The sequence below is a fragment of the Telopea speciosissima genome, chromosome 3 (genome assembly GCF_018873765.1).
Source record: "Telopea speciosissima isolate NSW1024214 ecotype Mountain lineage chromosome 3, Tspe_v1, whole genome shotgun sequence".
Lineage (NCBI taxonomy): Eukaryota > Viridiplantae > Streptophyta > Magnoliopsida > Proteales > Proteaceae > Telopea > Telopea speciosissima.
The window spans coordinates 16886774-16903588 of NC_057918.1; the positions used below are offsets into that span (position 1 = coordinate 16886774).

The following is a 16815-nucleotide window of genomic DNA, read 5'->3' on the forward strand; positions in this document are numbered from 1 at the left end:
GTTTGGGTAACATTCGTACACACTTTTTTCAGTATTTGCACATATGATGGCTCAATGCCTACTCCTGCTCATTCATGCATGCGTACAACCATATACATGTCTGTATTTGTATTCATGGTTTCTTCAGATAAATGCAAACAAAGGCAAGGACTCTCAATGCAGTGCAAAAGCTAACATGGGCAAATGGGTCTCCATAATAATGTCAAGGAAGTGGAAATTTATTGAATGATGTTACTTCCATTGATCGATAACTTTAATTGAAAACTCTAAGAAAATTTACTCAAACAATTCAAAGCTGTAGCATTTACTTCAACAGAAAGGAAAATCAATCAGAAGAAGGGGAGGGGTAAAGAAAAAGGGAACAAAAAATATCTGAATCCAACGGGAGGGAGTTTCATCAATGACAAGAGAACAGTATTCCAGAAAATCTGGAACTCCATATGCTGAAAAATTATTTCTCTATTACAGAGTTGTTGATCAGATAATGATTCCAAGTTTTTTCCTCTCTTCTTCCTCTACCTTGGACCAATCTCCATCCAACCATTGACTTTTTAACTTCGATCTCTTTATCTTGGCACGCTGAGACCTAATTCTTGATTAAAACAAAATGGGATGACAAAGCAAATATCAGCACCAACAGGAATTATGAATAGAATATAAGCAACCACTCCTAGAATTATGAGAATTTGTGGAAAAGTCAAGAAAAATGATATCAATTACAGGTTAGAGAATTGTCACATACAAATGATATAAACTAGAAGAAACAATATCTATACCTTCCACAAACATAGTTTAGTCACCAAGAACTGGTGTGACTGAATCAATAAATCTTCCATTGAGCACTTAATTAGCAGTGGTTTGACCAGAGGGGGTAATTTGGCATATGATTGGTATTAACCAAACCTGGGCAGACCCGGTTCGGGTTTGATGCCTACCCATGGGGCAGCCGATTGGACCAGGGTGGGTCGGCCACTTAAGGAGGTGGCCTTCCCCTCTTTGGGTCTCTTCCCTCTCTATGTTTCCTATTTAGAGTGGGACACTGTGAGGAGCTGGGGAGGGATTATATATATACACAATCAAGTCAACCTTAACTCTTATGCCATTGTTGAGATTTTAGTCCCTCCCTCTCTCTCTCACTCTCTTGCTTCACCAAGTTACTACTGTGTACTCTGTGGGATTCCATCTCTTCCCGTGGATTTGCGGTGTGGAGTTCTCCGTGGAGAAGCCATTCAAGATACCTAGAGATTGTAGAAGATCATCAATGTTCGTGAAGCTTGTAACCATTCCTGTTCGAGATCCTCTTCCGCTGCGTTCAACTCCGTTTCAAGTAAAACACCCTAACGGGTGGTGATATGTTTACAATTGGATTTTTCAGTAATAAAAGAAAAAGAAAGAAAAAAAAAAAAAGAGAAATACATAAGGAAATTGATTATGAATTACTCACTGACACTACTTGCAAGTGCAAGAAGATAACTATGTGGAACTTGCTTGACCAACTCCACCTGCACTAACTAGGCACATGGCCATGGAAAAGCCACGAGAGAAATTTCTTGATAATCCCTTAAGTTTGACTCTCAAAAATCAAGGGAGTATCAAGAGAAATGACAACTGACACTAGCGTAAAAGACCAGTGGTACCAATATGACCTAAAAGGAGGCAACTCATGTGAAGCACTATCAAAGTTAAATGTGGAATATCACATGGAAGGGTGAGTTCCAGCCAAAAGTTTGACTCTATGCAGTTGAAACTTCTATGGAAGCCCATTTCCATTGTCTCAAGAGATTCATGAATTTGTAACATGGGCTACATGCTGTACATGCCATTACTCTCTTCAATAATTATGCTTTCAACCTAACGGTTTGGCTACCGGGCATGCTTTGACTCATGCACATTTGGTGCAGAAGTATATAAAGAAGTTGTACTGGTAATATTTCAATCTATGAAGATACGCAATATTAAACCCAAATTGGATTAACCAAGTTTATCCCTAGCAACAGACACAGATATCACATTTAACAAGCAAACGCACCGCAAAATCAATAGAAAAAGTCTACAAGTTCTTCAATTTGTTTGACAACATTTCTGATTTTTTTGTTTTTTTTGTTTCAGCAGTCTCACGGCTCTGTTCTTCTTCCCATTTTCTCTTCCTATATATGTGGTTAGGTGTGGCTCTCCATTCTATTTGCAGAAGGTTTTGTTCTACAATCTTCATTTCGGGTCTCAATAACAATGGAATTTAATGTAACCAGTGAAAGATTTAGGATAACTTTTGTGTGTATGGGGAAGGGGGGGGGGGGGGAGGGGTTAGAAATTGAAATACGTGTTATACAGGAAAAGGTGTATCCTATAAGTCAGTTCCTAAAGTGACTTCTTATGTCCATTAGTGTAACTTCCAATATTCTTTTCTTTTATCAACCTTTTTGTCAACCAAAAAGGTTCATAGCATCACCTGATACATACAGTATTTTCTTCTTTTTGGGGAGGGGTGGGGGGAGGGGGGAGTTCAGGCTGGTGAGTAGGAGTGAGGATAGGGGCTTGAAAATTGCCATGGGCATACTGAACGGTTACAAGGGATATGTTAAAAGAGTGACATGAATGGGAGAGAGTGAAACTTTGGGAAGATGAGTGGAGAAGGCAAGGGAGGTTGAGTAATGTAGTACTAGATAGACAAAAGTCTACTAGGAGCCAAGTGAACCAGGACTTCCTAAACAGCTGGCCGATTGGGCAGAATTGGGGAATTAGGTCAATTCTAGGGTTAGGGTTAGGGTTTGGGTAATGACTAAGTGTGATAGATGATAAAGCTAGGCAGGTCTAGGAGAAGCTAATGATATAGGTTTGATGTTGTTTGAGTGAGAAAATAAAAAAATATATATCAGAGAATTAGGGTTTTAGATTTCGGGTTAGGGAAGATGAGAGTGACGGGATCTAGGGCTTAGACTAGGAATTAAGGCAAGGGGCAAGGTCGAGTTCTGTACTGATAGGGAACACCACTTGGCCAAAGTATGAGGCTGTGTTAATGGCTGGAAGTGATGGATCTGAAAGTTCTATGGTTTAGGGCTTAATGGAGATTGAGGGGATTTTAGGGTTTGAGATAGGAACGGAGGCAGAACTTAGGATCGAGTAGTGGGGGATGTTTAATGGACCTGAGGCTGGGATGATTCTAATGGAGGGATGGTGCTGGACAGTCTTTAGACAACGTAGGGTTTAATGGAGATCGATTTGGAATAAGTATGGCTTAGGTTGGAAGGTAAGAAGAAGAAGGGGATTGTTAAAACAATAAATAACTTACTGGTTGAGCAGATCTTCAAGGACAAAAGCTTGAAGACACTTAGAAGAAGGACCTCCCGATCTACAAGATGCAAGGAGTCGATCGAAGTCCACCAATCCCTTCACCTTGATATGACTCACAAGGCACACTCACATGGAGCTAAATAGTAGCAGCAACAATAGCAGCAAGCAATAGTTTTTTTTTTTATTAATCAAATTCGTGTTCAATGTTTGCCCACCTTACAACCTTATATAAAAGACTCAAAAATAGACTCCTACATTAAAAAGGAAAGGCCTAACCCAAATCCTTAACTTATTAGGTAACTTAAACTGACCAGAAAACTGAAATACTAAAGGAAATAGGCTCAAAACATGGCTGAACTTATAGAGTCCTAATCCAGCCCAAATTAAATAACAATTAAATAGTCACATGACCACTTAACCAAGTCACATAATCACTTAAGTGATCACATGACCACTAACCAAGGAAATCTACTAACTAATCCCGTATGTAATCTTACTACCCACAGTTTAGGCCCATAAAAGTGGTTTATTACATTTAAAACCCATGGGATCAAAGGCCCAACATGTATATAACCCAACCCTAGACTTATTCCTAATAAAAGAAACCCAATTTGGTGATAAATCTGCATCATTGAGTCAGACTGTCCTAATCTTTATAAGATTTCAAGGGACAGTTACCGGGATTTGTTTGGAGATATAGGGGAAGGTTGGGAGAATCAATTTGCTAGGAGAAGATTATCTGATAGACAGGTTGAGGAGTTTGCCAAGCTTATGCAGGTGATGGGTGATTTAAGAGTGTAGAGAACTGGGAAGACCAAAGAAAATGGAAGGTCTATTTTTATTGGTCTTCTTCTATTAAAGCTTATTATGATGACATGATGTCTTCAGATGGGTTGCCTTTGGATCTCAGAAAAGTCTGGTGGAAGAAGGTTCCACCAAGGATTGAGATCTTCATGTGGGTTCACTTTAAGATACAATCTTCAATAAGATAGTTACAGTCAAGGGGTGTACAGTTAGCTAGGACGAGGTGCTTTCTTTGAAGCTAGCCAGGAATCAGCTATATATATGTTTATGTATTGTAAATGTGCTGTAAATGTGTTGATAGTTTTTGTTGAACTATTGCAGTTAAGAGTGAAAGGTGCCACAGGAGATTAAAATTCTGATCTCTGAATGGCTGGTCTGCAATTTCTTTGTTAAGGCAAAGATTCTGTGGAATAATGTTCCTCTCCCTGTGGTTTAGGCACTTTGGAAAGACAGAAACAGAAGCATTTTTGAGGATGAGAAGAAAGTGGAGTAATTGAAAGGTCTCCAATTCAGAATTCATTTCTAATTTCAGAGGCATTCTACACAAATAATGATGTAGTGGATTGTAAATGGCGCGCTTTTGGGCCTTGATGCTACAGGTTCGGTTTTTCTCAGTCTTGTGAATTGTTTGTATTTTTTTTATGGTTTTGTGCAGGATGGAGATGATTTCCAGGTTCTGGATTTAGTTTTGGGTCTGGTTTTTTCACTGTGTATAGCTTTTGTGGCTTCAGATATCCATGTCCTGATACTATTTTACTGTTTGGGTTAGGGATTTTTTGTATATGGGGGGTCTTGATGCCTTGTTCATCTGATTTTCTGAAGTTGCTATCATTTCTCTTTTTGTTTAAATGGGAAAAAAATAATGTAAAACGACAACAATTAATAATTAGAGAAAAAAGTTGCTTACACATACGAAGATAAAAAAGGAGATCAAACTCCAGGATTTGCACGGCGAAGCATACCCTGAGACCGGGATCTCGAACTACTCAAGTCAGTGCCAAGACACGATGTGAGACGGGCCGAAGAAACTGCGCTGTGAAAGGGAAGAAGAGATAGGACACCACCCATCTCAGAAGGTGACCTGAAAAGCACAAATGGAACTGTTGTAACGTCTACCCAAATGGGAACACAAACAGGTGTTAGAGAATAGCAGAATAATTAATTACCTTGGAAAGGTTGGAGACAAGAAACGACTTCGCGTTGAAGGAATGGGTTTGCTGCTGGGTTTGTTCATGGCCGATTTCAGGAAGTTAATAGCAGGTCTTGAGATCGATCGACATCTAGACGCCATTAGAGAAAATATCCCAAGTCCCGAGCAATCAGCGTTGAAGGGGTTTTAGCCTTTAGCCTTTTAGGAGGGTTTTCAACTTCAGCTCAGGGTTTAAAATGAAAGGGATCGGATCGTTAGGAACGGCCGATAGGGATCGGCGGTTCCAAAGGGGTAGCGTGAGGGCCTGCACCAGCCCTATTTGTGGTGGGCTTGGACCAATATTATGGAAAAAAATGGACTGGGCCTACACCGCAAACATTTTGACCGGATCGGGTTGAGTCCAATCTCAATTGGGCAATTAACGGATCGGATTTTAGTCCAACCTGCTCGCTATCTAGAAGCCCTTCTAGAAGTTGGACTTTAGAACCACCAAAACTCAGATATCCATTGTGAAGTTGGGCTCCAACCTCCTTGCAATTTAGAAGCCCTTCCAGAAGTAGAAGAATCAGAAGACTTCCCAAACATGCCCTTAATAAAGATGCTGAATTAATCGCTTTAACATCAACTAAAATAGAATTTGTGATTCTGCCCAATTGAACCTCTAAAAAACAATTGATTGGACAATACGAACCATTTTCCTCATCCTTTGGTTATCTTTGATTCCACATTTCTACTCACCTACTTCCAACTACCAACTAACATAGTCTGCCCTTTGGCCCGTGCCCAATTTCATAACCTGGTAACAATCTTCCACCACTCCTTTACAAGAGCCTATATTGAACAACACCACATAAGTTAGTGGTGAGGGCCCCAAACCGGACGATTCAGGGCAATTGGGGATGGTTCCTTATTAGTTTCGGCCAATGGGGTCAATCCTAGAACCGTCCCATATAATAAACAGTTTCAAAACCAGGATTTGGTCTCGTTTAATAATGGAGCAGTCTGGCTCCCGTTTTTTTTACAGTTAGGGGCATTCAAAGTCTTAAATACTCAAATATTAAGTATTAACTAATCCTAAATAAATAAACATGCATCTCCAACAGGTCCTGGCGGTTCCGGTTCCAACCAGTTCCTTATTAGTTTTTTCGATTCTAGACATGTTGTGAAACCCGTCACAAAACCATCCATTCTCATTTAATTATGGATCATAGGACGAGATGGTTCCTGGTCCCGGTCCCGGTCCCGGTCCCAAATTGACAGCCTAAGGTGCGGCCTCACAGAGACATGCCTTGAACTTGAAAAGCTTCAAGTGGTGTATGATGTAGTATTGTGGCCAATGCAAATGGACTAATCATCGGTGCCCAAATGTCAACCATTGAAGTGATCTACCCAGAAACCTCACGAACATACTCCTGTGATAATCAGTTCTAGAGATCCCGTGAAGTAGTAATGGGCTTGGAAAGGGAGAGGAGGTACAAAAACACGAGATCTCAATGAGAGAAGAGACATATTTTGCTTTCTTCTTGTATCCTGACCTCACATTCTCGTCGAGTAATAACAAACGAGTGCCCGATCCTATCAAGTTTGGTTCCTTCCCAATCCCGGAACCTTGTAATGAAGTCTATAAATATCAAACAATGAAGACAATCTCAAAAAGGGAAACAATCCATCCTGCAATTGTTTAATCTCTGATTTCTGATTTGTTCATGGCTTGTCTTTCTTGCTCCATTGAAATGGAACCCAGGACCTTGAATCAAGGAGAGCTCAACAATGCCAGGGTAAACTTTGTCATCCACTTATTTTTCAATGTGTTTCTCGGTTGTTTCTGTTTTCAGTGTTGTCATCTTTGCTGCCGCTGCTGCTGCTGCTACTGTTCACTATTCAGTCTATTCTTGTCTTGTTTTATTGTAGAGACTCGTTTCACATTATAACCACTCCATCTTTATGAAACATAGAAAACTGTTGCACCCATTATCATATAATAGTTTTACACCATTAGGTGAATATAATTTAAAGTTTTAAATCTCCTCGTCTTTAAATCCAGAGTCTTGGTACCTCATTTAAGGCACATCACAAATTTTTAACTTACAGTTATCGTGAGTACATACTGACAAACTTGATTAGCTTTTTAATGCAGGAAGCAGCAGTAGTTATAGTTTCAAATATGGAACCTCAAAAGGCTTCAAATGTGTTCATTGAGGTATTCTCTAGTCCTGGTGTATCATGAAGTAATACTTTAGTTGCAAAAATTTTCCTTATCAACTGCTTATAAAATACTTATATAGGGACACAGACAAGTAGTTCCACTTAACAGGACGGAAGAGATGCCCAAAAAGAGAGATGATATTCACACCACTGTGGATAACAAGGAGAGTGCTCTAGTCATTGAAAGATCATGTGAATGCTCTTGCACTTCCACTAGTATCGATGAATCCCCTGAAATAGAAAAACTCAGGGAGCCCCTTTCAGCTCCTTTTTGAAGTTTTCCAGTGTACTGATTCATGTGGCTCCTTTCAGCTCCTTTTTGAAGTTTTCTAGTGTACTGATTCATGTGGCTAAAATAATCCAATCAGACTCCTTTCTTTTTTCACGCAAGAGATCTTAGGTTGGAGAGGTTGCATTAAAAGGAGTCACAGCCACAGCATATGTGCACATTTGTTGGAAAGCGTAAAGATGGTGAACTATCCACACAAAAATGGTGATAGTAGATATGCATTTGCTGTTCTTTGAAACTTTGTACACCAAATATTTTTAAATTGCAGTTTCAGTTCACCTGGTAATGTAGTACAGCGTAGGATTATGGAGCTAAACTACAAGGACAGGTGATGGGGAAGATGCTACAGATGATTAGGGTTTTGAGAACTAGAAGGGATTAAGGAATGAATAATAAATAAGATGTTATGGGATCTGTGAACAGTACCTTTAAGTTTAACCAGGCCCAATTGAGCTGGGTTGCCTGCATCACCTGGTTACACTTGTATTTGGTCATCAAAATTAATAATGATTTTCAGAATCTCATTTTAATGTATGTAACATCTAACTTCATTAAGTGCATCCAAATTCATACCCACTCAAACATGGTTGGAGAAAGAAATAACAATTCTCTCAACAGATAAAATGACACTTTCATCAAAATAATCTTCATTTGCTTTTGAGTGTACCTCTAAGTGGAAAAAATTGTTAGAGCAGGCTCAGTTTTCCAGTCACAGAATCAACCAATTTCTTTCTGCCTGCTCAAAAAGATTAACATTCAGAATGTTTAAAAAAAAACATGCCATGTAAAGAATGAACATAAAGAGGCTGATGACATTGATAATGAGGTTTAGACCTTCCAGATATTTGTTATTGAAGGCTCACATAACCTTTTTTTTTTTCCACAAAGTGAAATTAGTTACTATGAAGAAGGAACGTAGAATTATGCAAATTCATGAATTTTATGGTCCTTCAGTAGACTGAATGAACATCATGGTAGCAGCAACCCTTTTTTTGGATTTTCAAACAGAATTACACATGTTTCTACAAAACCAATATGTTACATTGGGACCTAAAGACAAAATTTAGTAATTGCAAACACATAAATTTAGGAAAAGTTTTCCCACGACGCCATCCCACGCTCTCTTACAGTCTCTTTCCTCCCTGACAACCCCCCGACATTCTCTCTCCTCTGTCCCTAATAACAAAACCGATCAACTCCTGCCCATTGGTATGGCATGGGAAACCTCCTCCCATAAATTGATCACTGCCATGTACAATTAACATTGAAACTGGGCATGTGACCAAATAGAGGAGTTCCCTTCTTTTTTACCCTTCTCATATCTTGCTTTCATCACAATTTTCGTTATTTAAGTAGCTTCAGTACACAACTGCACATGGGCAGATCCAGGATTGTCTTTGGAGAAGATAAATATTAAAATTGAGACAATGAGTCTGGTTTGGGGTTGGTTATTCCAATATGAAAACTAATGGTATTAAGCATTAGTCAACCATAACAGCATCACATAACTTGGATGGGACCAGGATTTTTCATACTAAAGCCACCGATAATTGATCAAGGTTCATTCCAAATGTTAACCCATAGGAAAGCTCCATATGTTGGCCACACCATCATCCCGCTTGTGGTAAATTTGCAAACTCTGAGCCACTAGACAAAATAAATCTATCCTTTCAGGCAATTTTATGATTACTAAAATTTCAAAAATTTGAAAGAAGATATTGTTAAAGCACAATAAATGTTGGACCATACAGTGGAGGTGACAAGCCAAAACGTTCATTATTCCCTCCTCTCCCCATCCCCCATTCTGCCCATGAGCATGTAAACTTGCATGCATCATTGCTTAAAGTTGGATGCAAATTACTTGAAGAATAACTGAGACCAGCCACTTAGCCAGAAGAAGCAAATTAAGTTGTAGTAAACAGGCAGTTGACAGGAAATCTGAAGTAGCTACAATAAGAATCATACCAGGTCCAATGGCAAGAACTGTCTTTGATCCAGCCAAAACCTGCACCAAACACAGCTTTCCATTTGTGAATCATGATTTTCTATTTCTAAATGAAATGCTAGAAATTAATGAGTGTGTCCAAATTATAAAAGCAAATAACAGTACTCAGTATGGTTGAGACCGGCACATCTTTAAAGTATTTAAGACTACTGACTATCATTCAGAAAATAAAATTTTAACTATTTGACTACAACCCTGAAGACATAGTTTTGTACCATTAGACTCCAACACTGAAGGCCTGAAGTAGTCGGATTAAACTCATTACATACGATAGCTAAGATTCCCTATTTGTCCAATACCATTTATGCTCTGCAACACTAAACTCTTCTTATCACAGTAAGTGGTTTAGTTTTGTACTGCCTTTGTCTGGGGACTAAGTGGGTATAAATTACAAACGCAAGCTCATTTTTCAAATCATTTAGTCTAAGCACTAGATTCACAATGCTTAACCTCTCCCATATCTAGAATTTGATGAAGAATCAATAGTTTGATTTCTACTATTTTCCATACCCAAATACCATAGGAAATCCAGAACAATAGTGGAAATTTCCAAGGAAGAAGGTATAACCTACGTCTTATATTAGCAAATCACATTTGAGAACATAGCATCTTCAGGCATGAGTGACAAGTTTCAGTAAAGAATTGTAGTAGATAAGTATGCTGAATAGTAAGGTAATGAGAATATAAGATTTGTCATTGTGAAAGAAATGAATCCACTAATGAAGGAGAGTGAACCAATCTTCAAGTGAAGGAACCAATTTTAAGTGTAGGTACCAATCTTCAAGTGAGGAACTCAGAATCAATGATGTAAGGTTGAGTCGTGCAATAAGTAGCACAATACTTAAGGTAGTAAACGCCCCTTATTATGCACTTTGGAGACCTTACACTTCTATCTCCAAGATGAAACAACCTTCTTGGGAATTCACAGATATGTGTTGCACTCACAATCTGGAATACTCAGAGATGAGGAAGGTAATGCTCAACATTCCAGAAAATCAAAGAGAGAAGAAGCAGTTCAGAAAGAGAGAGAGAATTGTCTCACGAGTTTGGAATGAATCAAATGGTAGCCATCCACCCTCTATTTATAGATGTGGAAGTGCCCTTCAAGGAGTTTCTACAAGGGGGTGTGTCCCTAAAATATACGGCCACGATTCAATCTCCATTGGAGATTCTGAATCCACGCATCTAAGCCTCTCCTACGTATGGCTGTCTCTCTGTGAAGAAATACAGCCCATATGAAGTGGTATGTCCAAAGACAATGAATGTGCTAATTCGTATTGGGCCTAAAACCAGGACCAAAACCGCAAGACCATGACTTAAAAACATAAGCCACAAATGGGCCCAAAAGTACCTTAAAGTCTATTGTCCAAAAATTTAATGGACCCAAACCCAAGCCCACTTATACACACCACAACACACTGCATAGACCCGGCCGAGATAGGCGTGCGCGTGTGTGAAAAGCAACCCCCGGACATCCCCAAGGAGGGATACCCTCCATTAGAACCCTTATCCCTTAGTTCCCATAAGTATATATGAAGAGCAATGTGGGACTAAAAGTTTGTTCCAATTTTTTGCTTTAACCAAGTAAATAAAGGGGTGGTCAATGGTTCAAGCCATGAAGACAACAACTCAACTAAAAAAGGGAATAGTTTTTAAAACTATTTTGGAACTTTATTTTTTGTAATACAAATACAACAAGAATGATAAAGTTCTAACAAACTGATTAATTTCTCAGAGCAGGAAGCATTGCCTGCTTATCAGTTAAATCAGCTAAGGGGGAAAAAAGAAAGAAAATAAAAAACAAAATCTTACTGATGCAAAAAAAAAAATCACAGATGTGAGCATATTTTAGAGGAAATAAGTTTAGGGTTGGGTTATGCATGGGTTGATCTTTTGATCCTATGTGTTTTGTAATGGGCCACTTTAATGGGCCTATAATTGTAGAAAAACGAGATCCTAAAACAATGCAGGAAAAAATGGAAATCACAAATACAAACAATCACACGATCAAACACAAGGATTTACGTGGTTCGGCAAGATTGCCTACATCCACGGTGAGATGAGATTTGCTTCACTATCAATGGAGAATAGGGTTACAGCCGCCCGTCCTCACACCTCTCTCAGATTGCTTACAGAGAAATAACCCTCGCTACAAATTTATAGCGAAACTCTATATAGATAATTTACCAAAATACCCATAAAGCCCTAAAAAAAATATCAGTCTCTTGACGGCCCTTCAGAATCAGCTCACTTATGCAAGCAACGGAATACAAGACATTGTACCCCAACAAATAATAAGGGTAGAGGCTAGGCATATGAAATTAGTTAAGTGTCTTTATTTTTTTACTTTAATTGTTATTAAATGTTTTAGTTAGGCTGAAGTACGATTTTAAGTCCAGTCCTGTTTTGAGTCAGTTTGCTTAATTATTTAAGTTTCCTTGTCAATTTATTATTCAATTGGGGTGGTCCCCCGTGACTCACTCAAGTGAAGAGAGAGAAGAAAGGGTAGGTTGCTCTGACAGTAGAATAACAAAAGAGAGACTACTTGGGATTTCCCTAATTTCTTGCGGGCTCCCCGGGATTTCAAAGATCACACAGTGAGAACCAGGGCTCGGAGCCCGGTAGACTGTCATATCCCCCATCGTCACTGTCGTCAAAGGGCCATTAAAGGAATCGCTGTTGGCACAATACGCACGCAACTGGGACCTTGTTAGTTCAAGATTGGTTTAGGCCATTCCTTTTTTGAGTTTGAGTCTTCTATATAAGTTTGTAAAGGGCTATATAGCCTTGTACACGAATTTGAAGAATAAAGTTTGGCTTTTGCCTTTGGTTCTGTGGTGATTCAGTAGGCTTCTTGGTGGTGATCCCAAAGTTCGATTGGTGATGAATCCAATCAATACCTTGCAGTGAGAAACCCAGGTACTGCTATTCTATTCTTTTGATTTTCAAGATATCAAATCTGTTCAGTCAAATCCTCCAACCAATTCTCAGTTTTGTCCATACGACAGAGGCATTCCTACACTTACTAGGACTGCTGAAATCAAGGGTTCAGACCTGATTTCAATTCTGGTTTCAGCAAGTTTCTGTCAACAGTACCTTAAGTTTTATCCTGTTATCAGATTCTGGTTCAGTTGTATGGTTGTTACAGTCCTACTACAAGTGGGATTGGGCTTTGGTCAAGATTCAAAAACTTGTCTCAACTCGTTCTCTCGACCCGAGATCTTGGCAAGACTGTGTTTTTTTTTTCCCCGGTTTGATGTTTCGGTGGACAAATGGCCATAGTTGGCTCTGAAACTTTAAGGGAAGCTTGTTTTAGGCTTAATAAACATATATAAATTTTCAAATTGTAAATTAAAAATAAAAATAAAAACTCCCAATTTGGTGTTTTGGATTTGCACCCTTGGTTGGCAGTAAACGTCGAACCTTTTTTGTAATATTGCATATTCAACACATTGTTTGAGTGCTATGAGACATAATTGGCAAGTAAAATAAGTAAATTATGCAATAATGGATTAAGACACATAATATTGAATAATTATTTAAGAAATAGTTAAAGACTTAAGTTTCTACTACAAAGTACAGTGAATAATGCATATTACATAGACATCCAACCCAAGTACAGTGAACATAAGTCATAGACACCCTACTCTTCCACGTCCCAACTATACAATACTATGAGTATGTGATTGCCTACTGATATGAACTACGACGTGCTGGATCGAGTGATGTGGCAACCCCCAGTAGTGTATCCCAGTAGTATCGAGTGATGATGTAGCAAAAAAACAAGGTTCAAGCTTTTTCCCCCTTCTCTAGGTCCAAACCCACGAAACTGGGGAGTTTTGTTCCAAATTTTGAACTAAGGGTCGAGACCCTACCTATTTATAATGGGTTTTGTACCATTTCGGTGAGACGATACAAAGTGAACCAAAATCTCGCCGAAATTTTGGTCAAGTTTACCAAAATTATGTAAAATAGAGATCTCGTCTCGACCCGGTCGAGATCCTCGAGTTTTCCGAGATCTAGGCAAGTTTTAAAACTATGGTTTTGGTGACTTGAAGGGTAATAGATATCTAAATTTTAATGCTCTTTTTACTCTGAAATTATTGAGTTTCTGTTGGGTATATTAAGTCTGTACTCTGATCATTCATATGACTCCTAAACTCCTAGTTTGATTGGTTTTGACCTTTCCTAGTTCCACTAGGAGTTGTCCACATCTGCAGATCTGATGATTGGATCTAGCTGAGTTTTTCAGCAACTGTTATAACCCTATAAAGGACCACCCGGCCAGCCCTATGGGCTGATCTGATTTGTTGATCTTGCTTTATGCATTTTCTCTCGAATATGGTAATTTCACTGTGTATTCAATCTTGTGTTGGTACTGGTTTTAACATTTAAATCAGAACCAACCACATTACTTACATAGTGCATTTCATATTTTACGTTTTGGTGTAAACATAGGTCGGTGAATATTATTTTTCAAGGATATTAACATTTGAACACCTCAAGCTTTGTATATTTCAGGATCCCCTTTTTTTTTTTTTTTTTTGGATCCCCATTTTTGACGTTATCCTTGTGTAATCAATTATTTTTAAGTTTGAGAAATAAATATTTGGGTCCTAACAGATACATCTATATGGTTATGTTACACAGTAATAGGTGGGAACCTGTGTGCGCCCTGCATCAGCAACAACAAAACTGGGAAGGCCGATGCTCTCTGCTGCCGCCTTCAGTTTATTCCTGATTGAATAAAAAAAGAGACATGGCATACATTAAAATTATTCACCCACCTCACCACACGCACACACAAAAGAGCAGCACAGGAATAATAACACAAAACTATTGTTTGATAACTATTCTCCACATGGTGGTACATGGATTGTAATAAATAAGATCACCTGCTTACATTTCCTGTTGATTCTTGCACGTTACAACTATTTTTGGCTGGCCATCTTGCTCCCATTGTCTCAAAAGGGACCTCTGGCTGCAAAAACAGACATCAAGACATTCTGTAACCTGTAAGTTTGCACAACCATTGTCTTACCCAGGATATTCCAAGCATAGTTTTTGATTAACAGAAACAGGTTAAAATTGCTTTTATTGGAAAACAAAAAGTGCCTTGTTCACTTTGATTAAATCTGGAAAGAAACAGTAAAACAAAAAAGAAATTAGAGGACATAAAAACAGCTCTCAAATTAACATGCACATCCAAGCTCAGCTCAAGTATTCATTTTCCCAACTAAATGGGATTGACTACATGAATCCTGTTTCACCATTCAACTCTGATTAAAGTCATAACTATAATTAGGCCTATGGCATCCACATCTTTTGTTACCACTTCTTCCCAGGTAATCTTCAGCCTACCCTTTTTCTGTTATCTCCTCTAATCTGTAAAACTATCACTTCTCCCAAAACTGAAGTACACCCAAGCAATTTCTCCTATTAAGAACAAGCCAAACCTATAAAGCTTTGTACCCAAAAAAAAAAAACAACAAAACCTATAAAGCTAACTAAGACATAAACAAAAAGTGCTTAAACAAGTGAAAAGCAGCTATACACCTGAAAACTGAAAGTTAGATCTCATCATACAAGATCAAGTCATCCCCATATATGTGAGCTTTCACTTATATATTTCTTGCAGCAACAGTGATTTCTCATATGGCAAATATGGAATATTGTGAATTGTACCCTGACGGAGAGCAAATTTTACCTTTGCATCAGTTCAGCATAAATTCCAGTGGCTGCATCTGCGAATTTAAATTTTACACAATATCAAGGGAGAGTCTATAGGAAAGAAGTATGCTGAAACAAAGACAAAAACCGACTCATCAGGGTGGTGCAGAATTCAATGACTTACGAGCACATTGAGATGCAATTTTTCCAGCTCTCATCTTCAAATCTTGTCTGACAACCAAGACCTATGACCAGCAGTCCCCAGGCAAGAAATCAGATATTGTTTCATTCTGACTCCATATAAACTCTACATTTCATAAATTTCGAAACAACTGAACCAAGTAGCTTACATTTCTTTCTCAAATATGAAAATTTTCCTTTTTCTAATGAACAAAGAAAAATAGAGAGAAAAAATATAAAGAAGAAATAAATAATTCAAAGAAATTCATGCTACAGTTCAAATCCTGTGTGTCAAAAAAAAAACCCCATTTTAATTACAAGAGATACTAATATTGACAATTATTTAACGCAACATAGAGAGATGCTACACACACAACACTGTCCAGCATCAGTTTAGATGATCATTTGACTTCGAGTACCAAGAATCCAGAACCCTTTAAGGCCACGACCAGAAAAAACTAATAATAGTATAATAATAAATAATTAAATTTATTGCCCATGGTCATCTTGTACATGAATAAACTTCAGGGCAAATGTTCTTTAGAACATTTAACCATACAATCACATCCATGAGCTTTAATGGATGTACACCTATGTAAACTACCAATTAGATGGGGGCAATAAGAATGATAAAGAACAAGATTATCCGAGAAAGGAAATCATAACAGACCATTTTAAGTTCTTCATCGCCATCACCTGAAACTAGACTTTGTTGTTGCTGTTTGCCCCTGGTAGATAAGGTTTTATTTCCTTTGGAATTACTTTTGGGAAGTCCCGATAAATCTATGAGCAACCCAAAAATGAAACCGATAATGAGACCTGGTATGAAGTTTTCTGGCCTGAAACTCACTCCGAACCATTCTCCTTCTTTATGTTTCTGAATTACACAATATACAGAAGGTGGAAGAAAAAAAAAGTTAGAACCAACAGCTTAGTTGAACTCTCCTTTAGTCTCGTTGAGCAAAAGCAATACTAACTGAAAACACATAAAATTAATTAACAGGCCAGAAAATTACTTTCTTCGAAGGTTGAGACTGCTTTCCAAACGAACCCAGCATCCTAATCGATCATCCGCACAGACACACGAAGCCAGCCAGAGAGAAGAGTCGCTGTTACGGTGAGTCGAGTGGTTAATTCGCTGTTGCAGACTAAAAGTGGAGTGTTGGTTTCTTTCTAAAAATTACTTTTGGGGAGGGTTTTTAATAAATTTTACAGCTTTAC

General features: G+C 38.3%; 3 protein-coding genes across 8 annotated transcripts; 1 reads left to right on the forward strand and 2 right to left on the reverse strand.

Annotated features, from left to right (window-relative positions):
* Positions 1 to 220: 220 nt before the first annotated feature.
* On the reverse strand, positions 221 to 5441 carry LOC122654746 (protein NONRESPONDING TO OXYLIPINS 2, mitochondrial-like). Of its 5 annotated transcripts, none has more exons than XM_043848981.1 (3): positions 5262 to 5441; positions 5058 to 5176; positions 221 to 586 (listed from the first exon to the last, which is right to left on the reverse strand). In XM_043848981.1, the coding sequence occupies exons 1-3, from the start codon at positions 5384 to 5386 to the stop codon at positions 567 to 569; spliced, it is 264 nt and encodes an 87-aa protein (XP_043704916.1). In that variant the 5' UTR covers positions 5387 to 5441; the 3' UTR covers positions 221 to 566. The 5 variants fall into 5 exon arrangements, with proteins under 5 accessions (XP_043704916.1, XP_043704915.1, XP_043704913.1 ...); XM_043848980.1 differs by having other exon boundaries at positions 221 to 592; XM_043848978.1 differs by having other exon boundaries at positions 221 to 592; positions 5009 to 5176.
* Positions 5442 to 6792: 1351 nt separating this feature from the next.
* Positions 6793 to 8153, forward strand: LOC122654745. 2 transcript variants are annotated; one of them, XM_043848976.1, is made up of 4 exons: positions 6793 to 7023; positions 7383 to 7445; positions 7531 to 7717; positions 7766 to 8153. In XM_043848976.1, exons 1-4 carry the CDS (start codon positions 6952 to 6954, stop codon positions 7771 to 7773), a joined length of 330 nt encoding a protein of 109 aa, XP_043704911.1. In that variant the 5' UTR covers positions 6793 to 6951; the 3' UTR covers positions 7774 to 8153. The 2 variants fall into 2 exon arrangements, with proteins under 2 accessions (XP_043704911.1, XP_043704910.1); XM_043848975.1 differs by having other exon boundaries at positions 6794 to 7023; positions 7531 to 7727; positions 7776 to 8153.
* Positions 8154 to 8197: 44 nt separating this feature from the next.
* On the reverse strand, positions 8198 to 16695 carry LOC122654744 (peptidyl-tRNA hydrolase 2, mitochondrial). The gene is made up of 8 exons (XM_043848974.1): positions 16611 to 16695; positions 16265 to 16471; positions 15599 to 15659; positions 15452 to 15488; positions 14648 to 14725; positions 14409 to 14481; positions 9705 to 9744; positions 8198 to 8475 (listed from the first exon to the last, which is right to left on the reverse strand). Exons 1-8 carry the CDS (start codon positions 16650 to 16652, stop codon positions 8426 to 8428), a joined length of 588 nt encoding a protein of 195 aa, XP_043704909.1. The 5' UTR covers positions 16653 to 16695; the 3' UTR covers positions 8198 to 8425.
* Between the last annotated feature and the right edge of the window lie 120 nt (positions 16696 to 16815).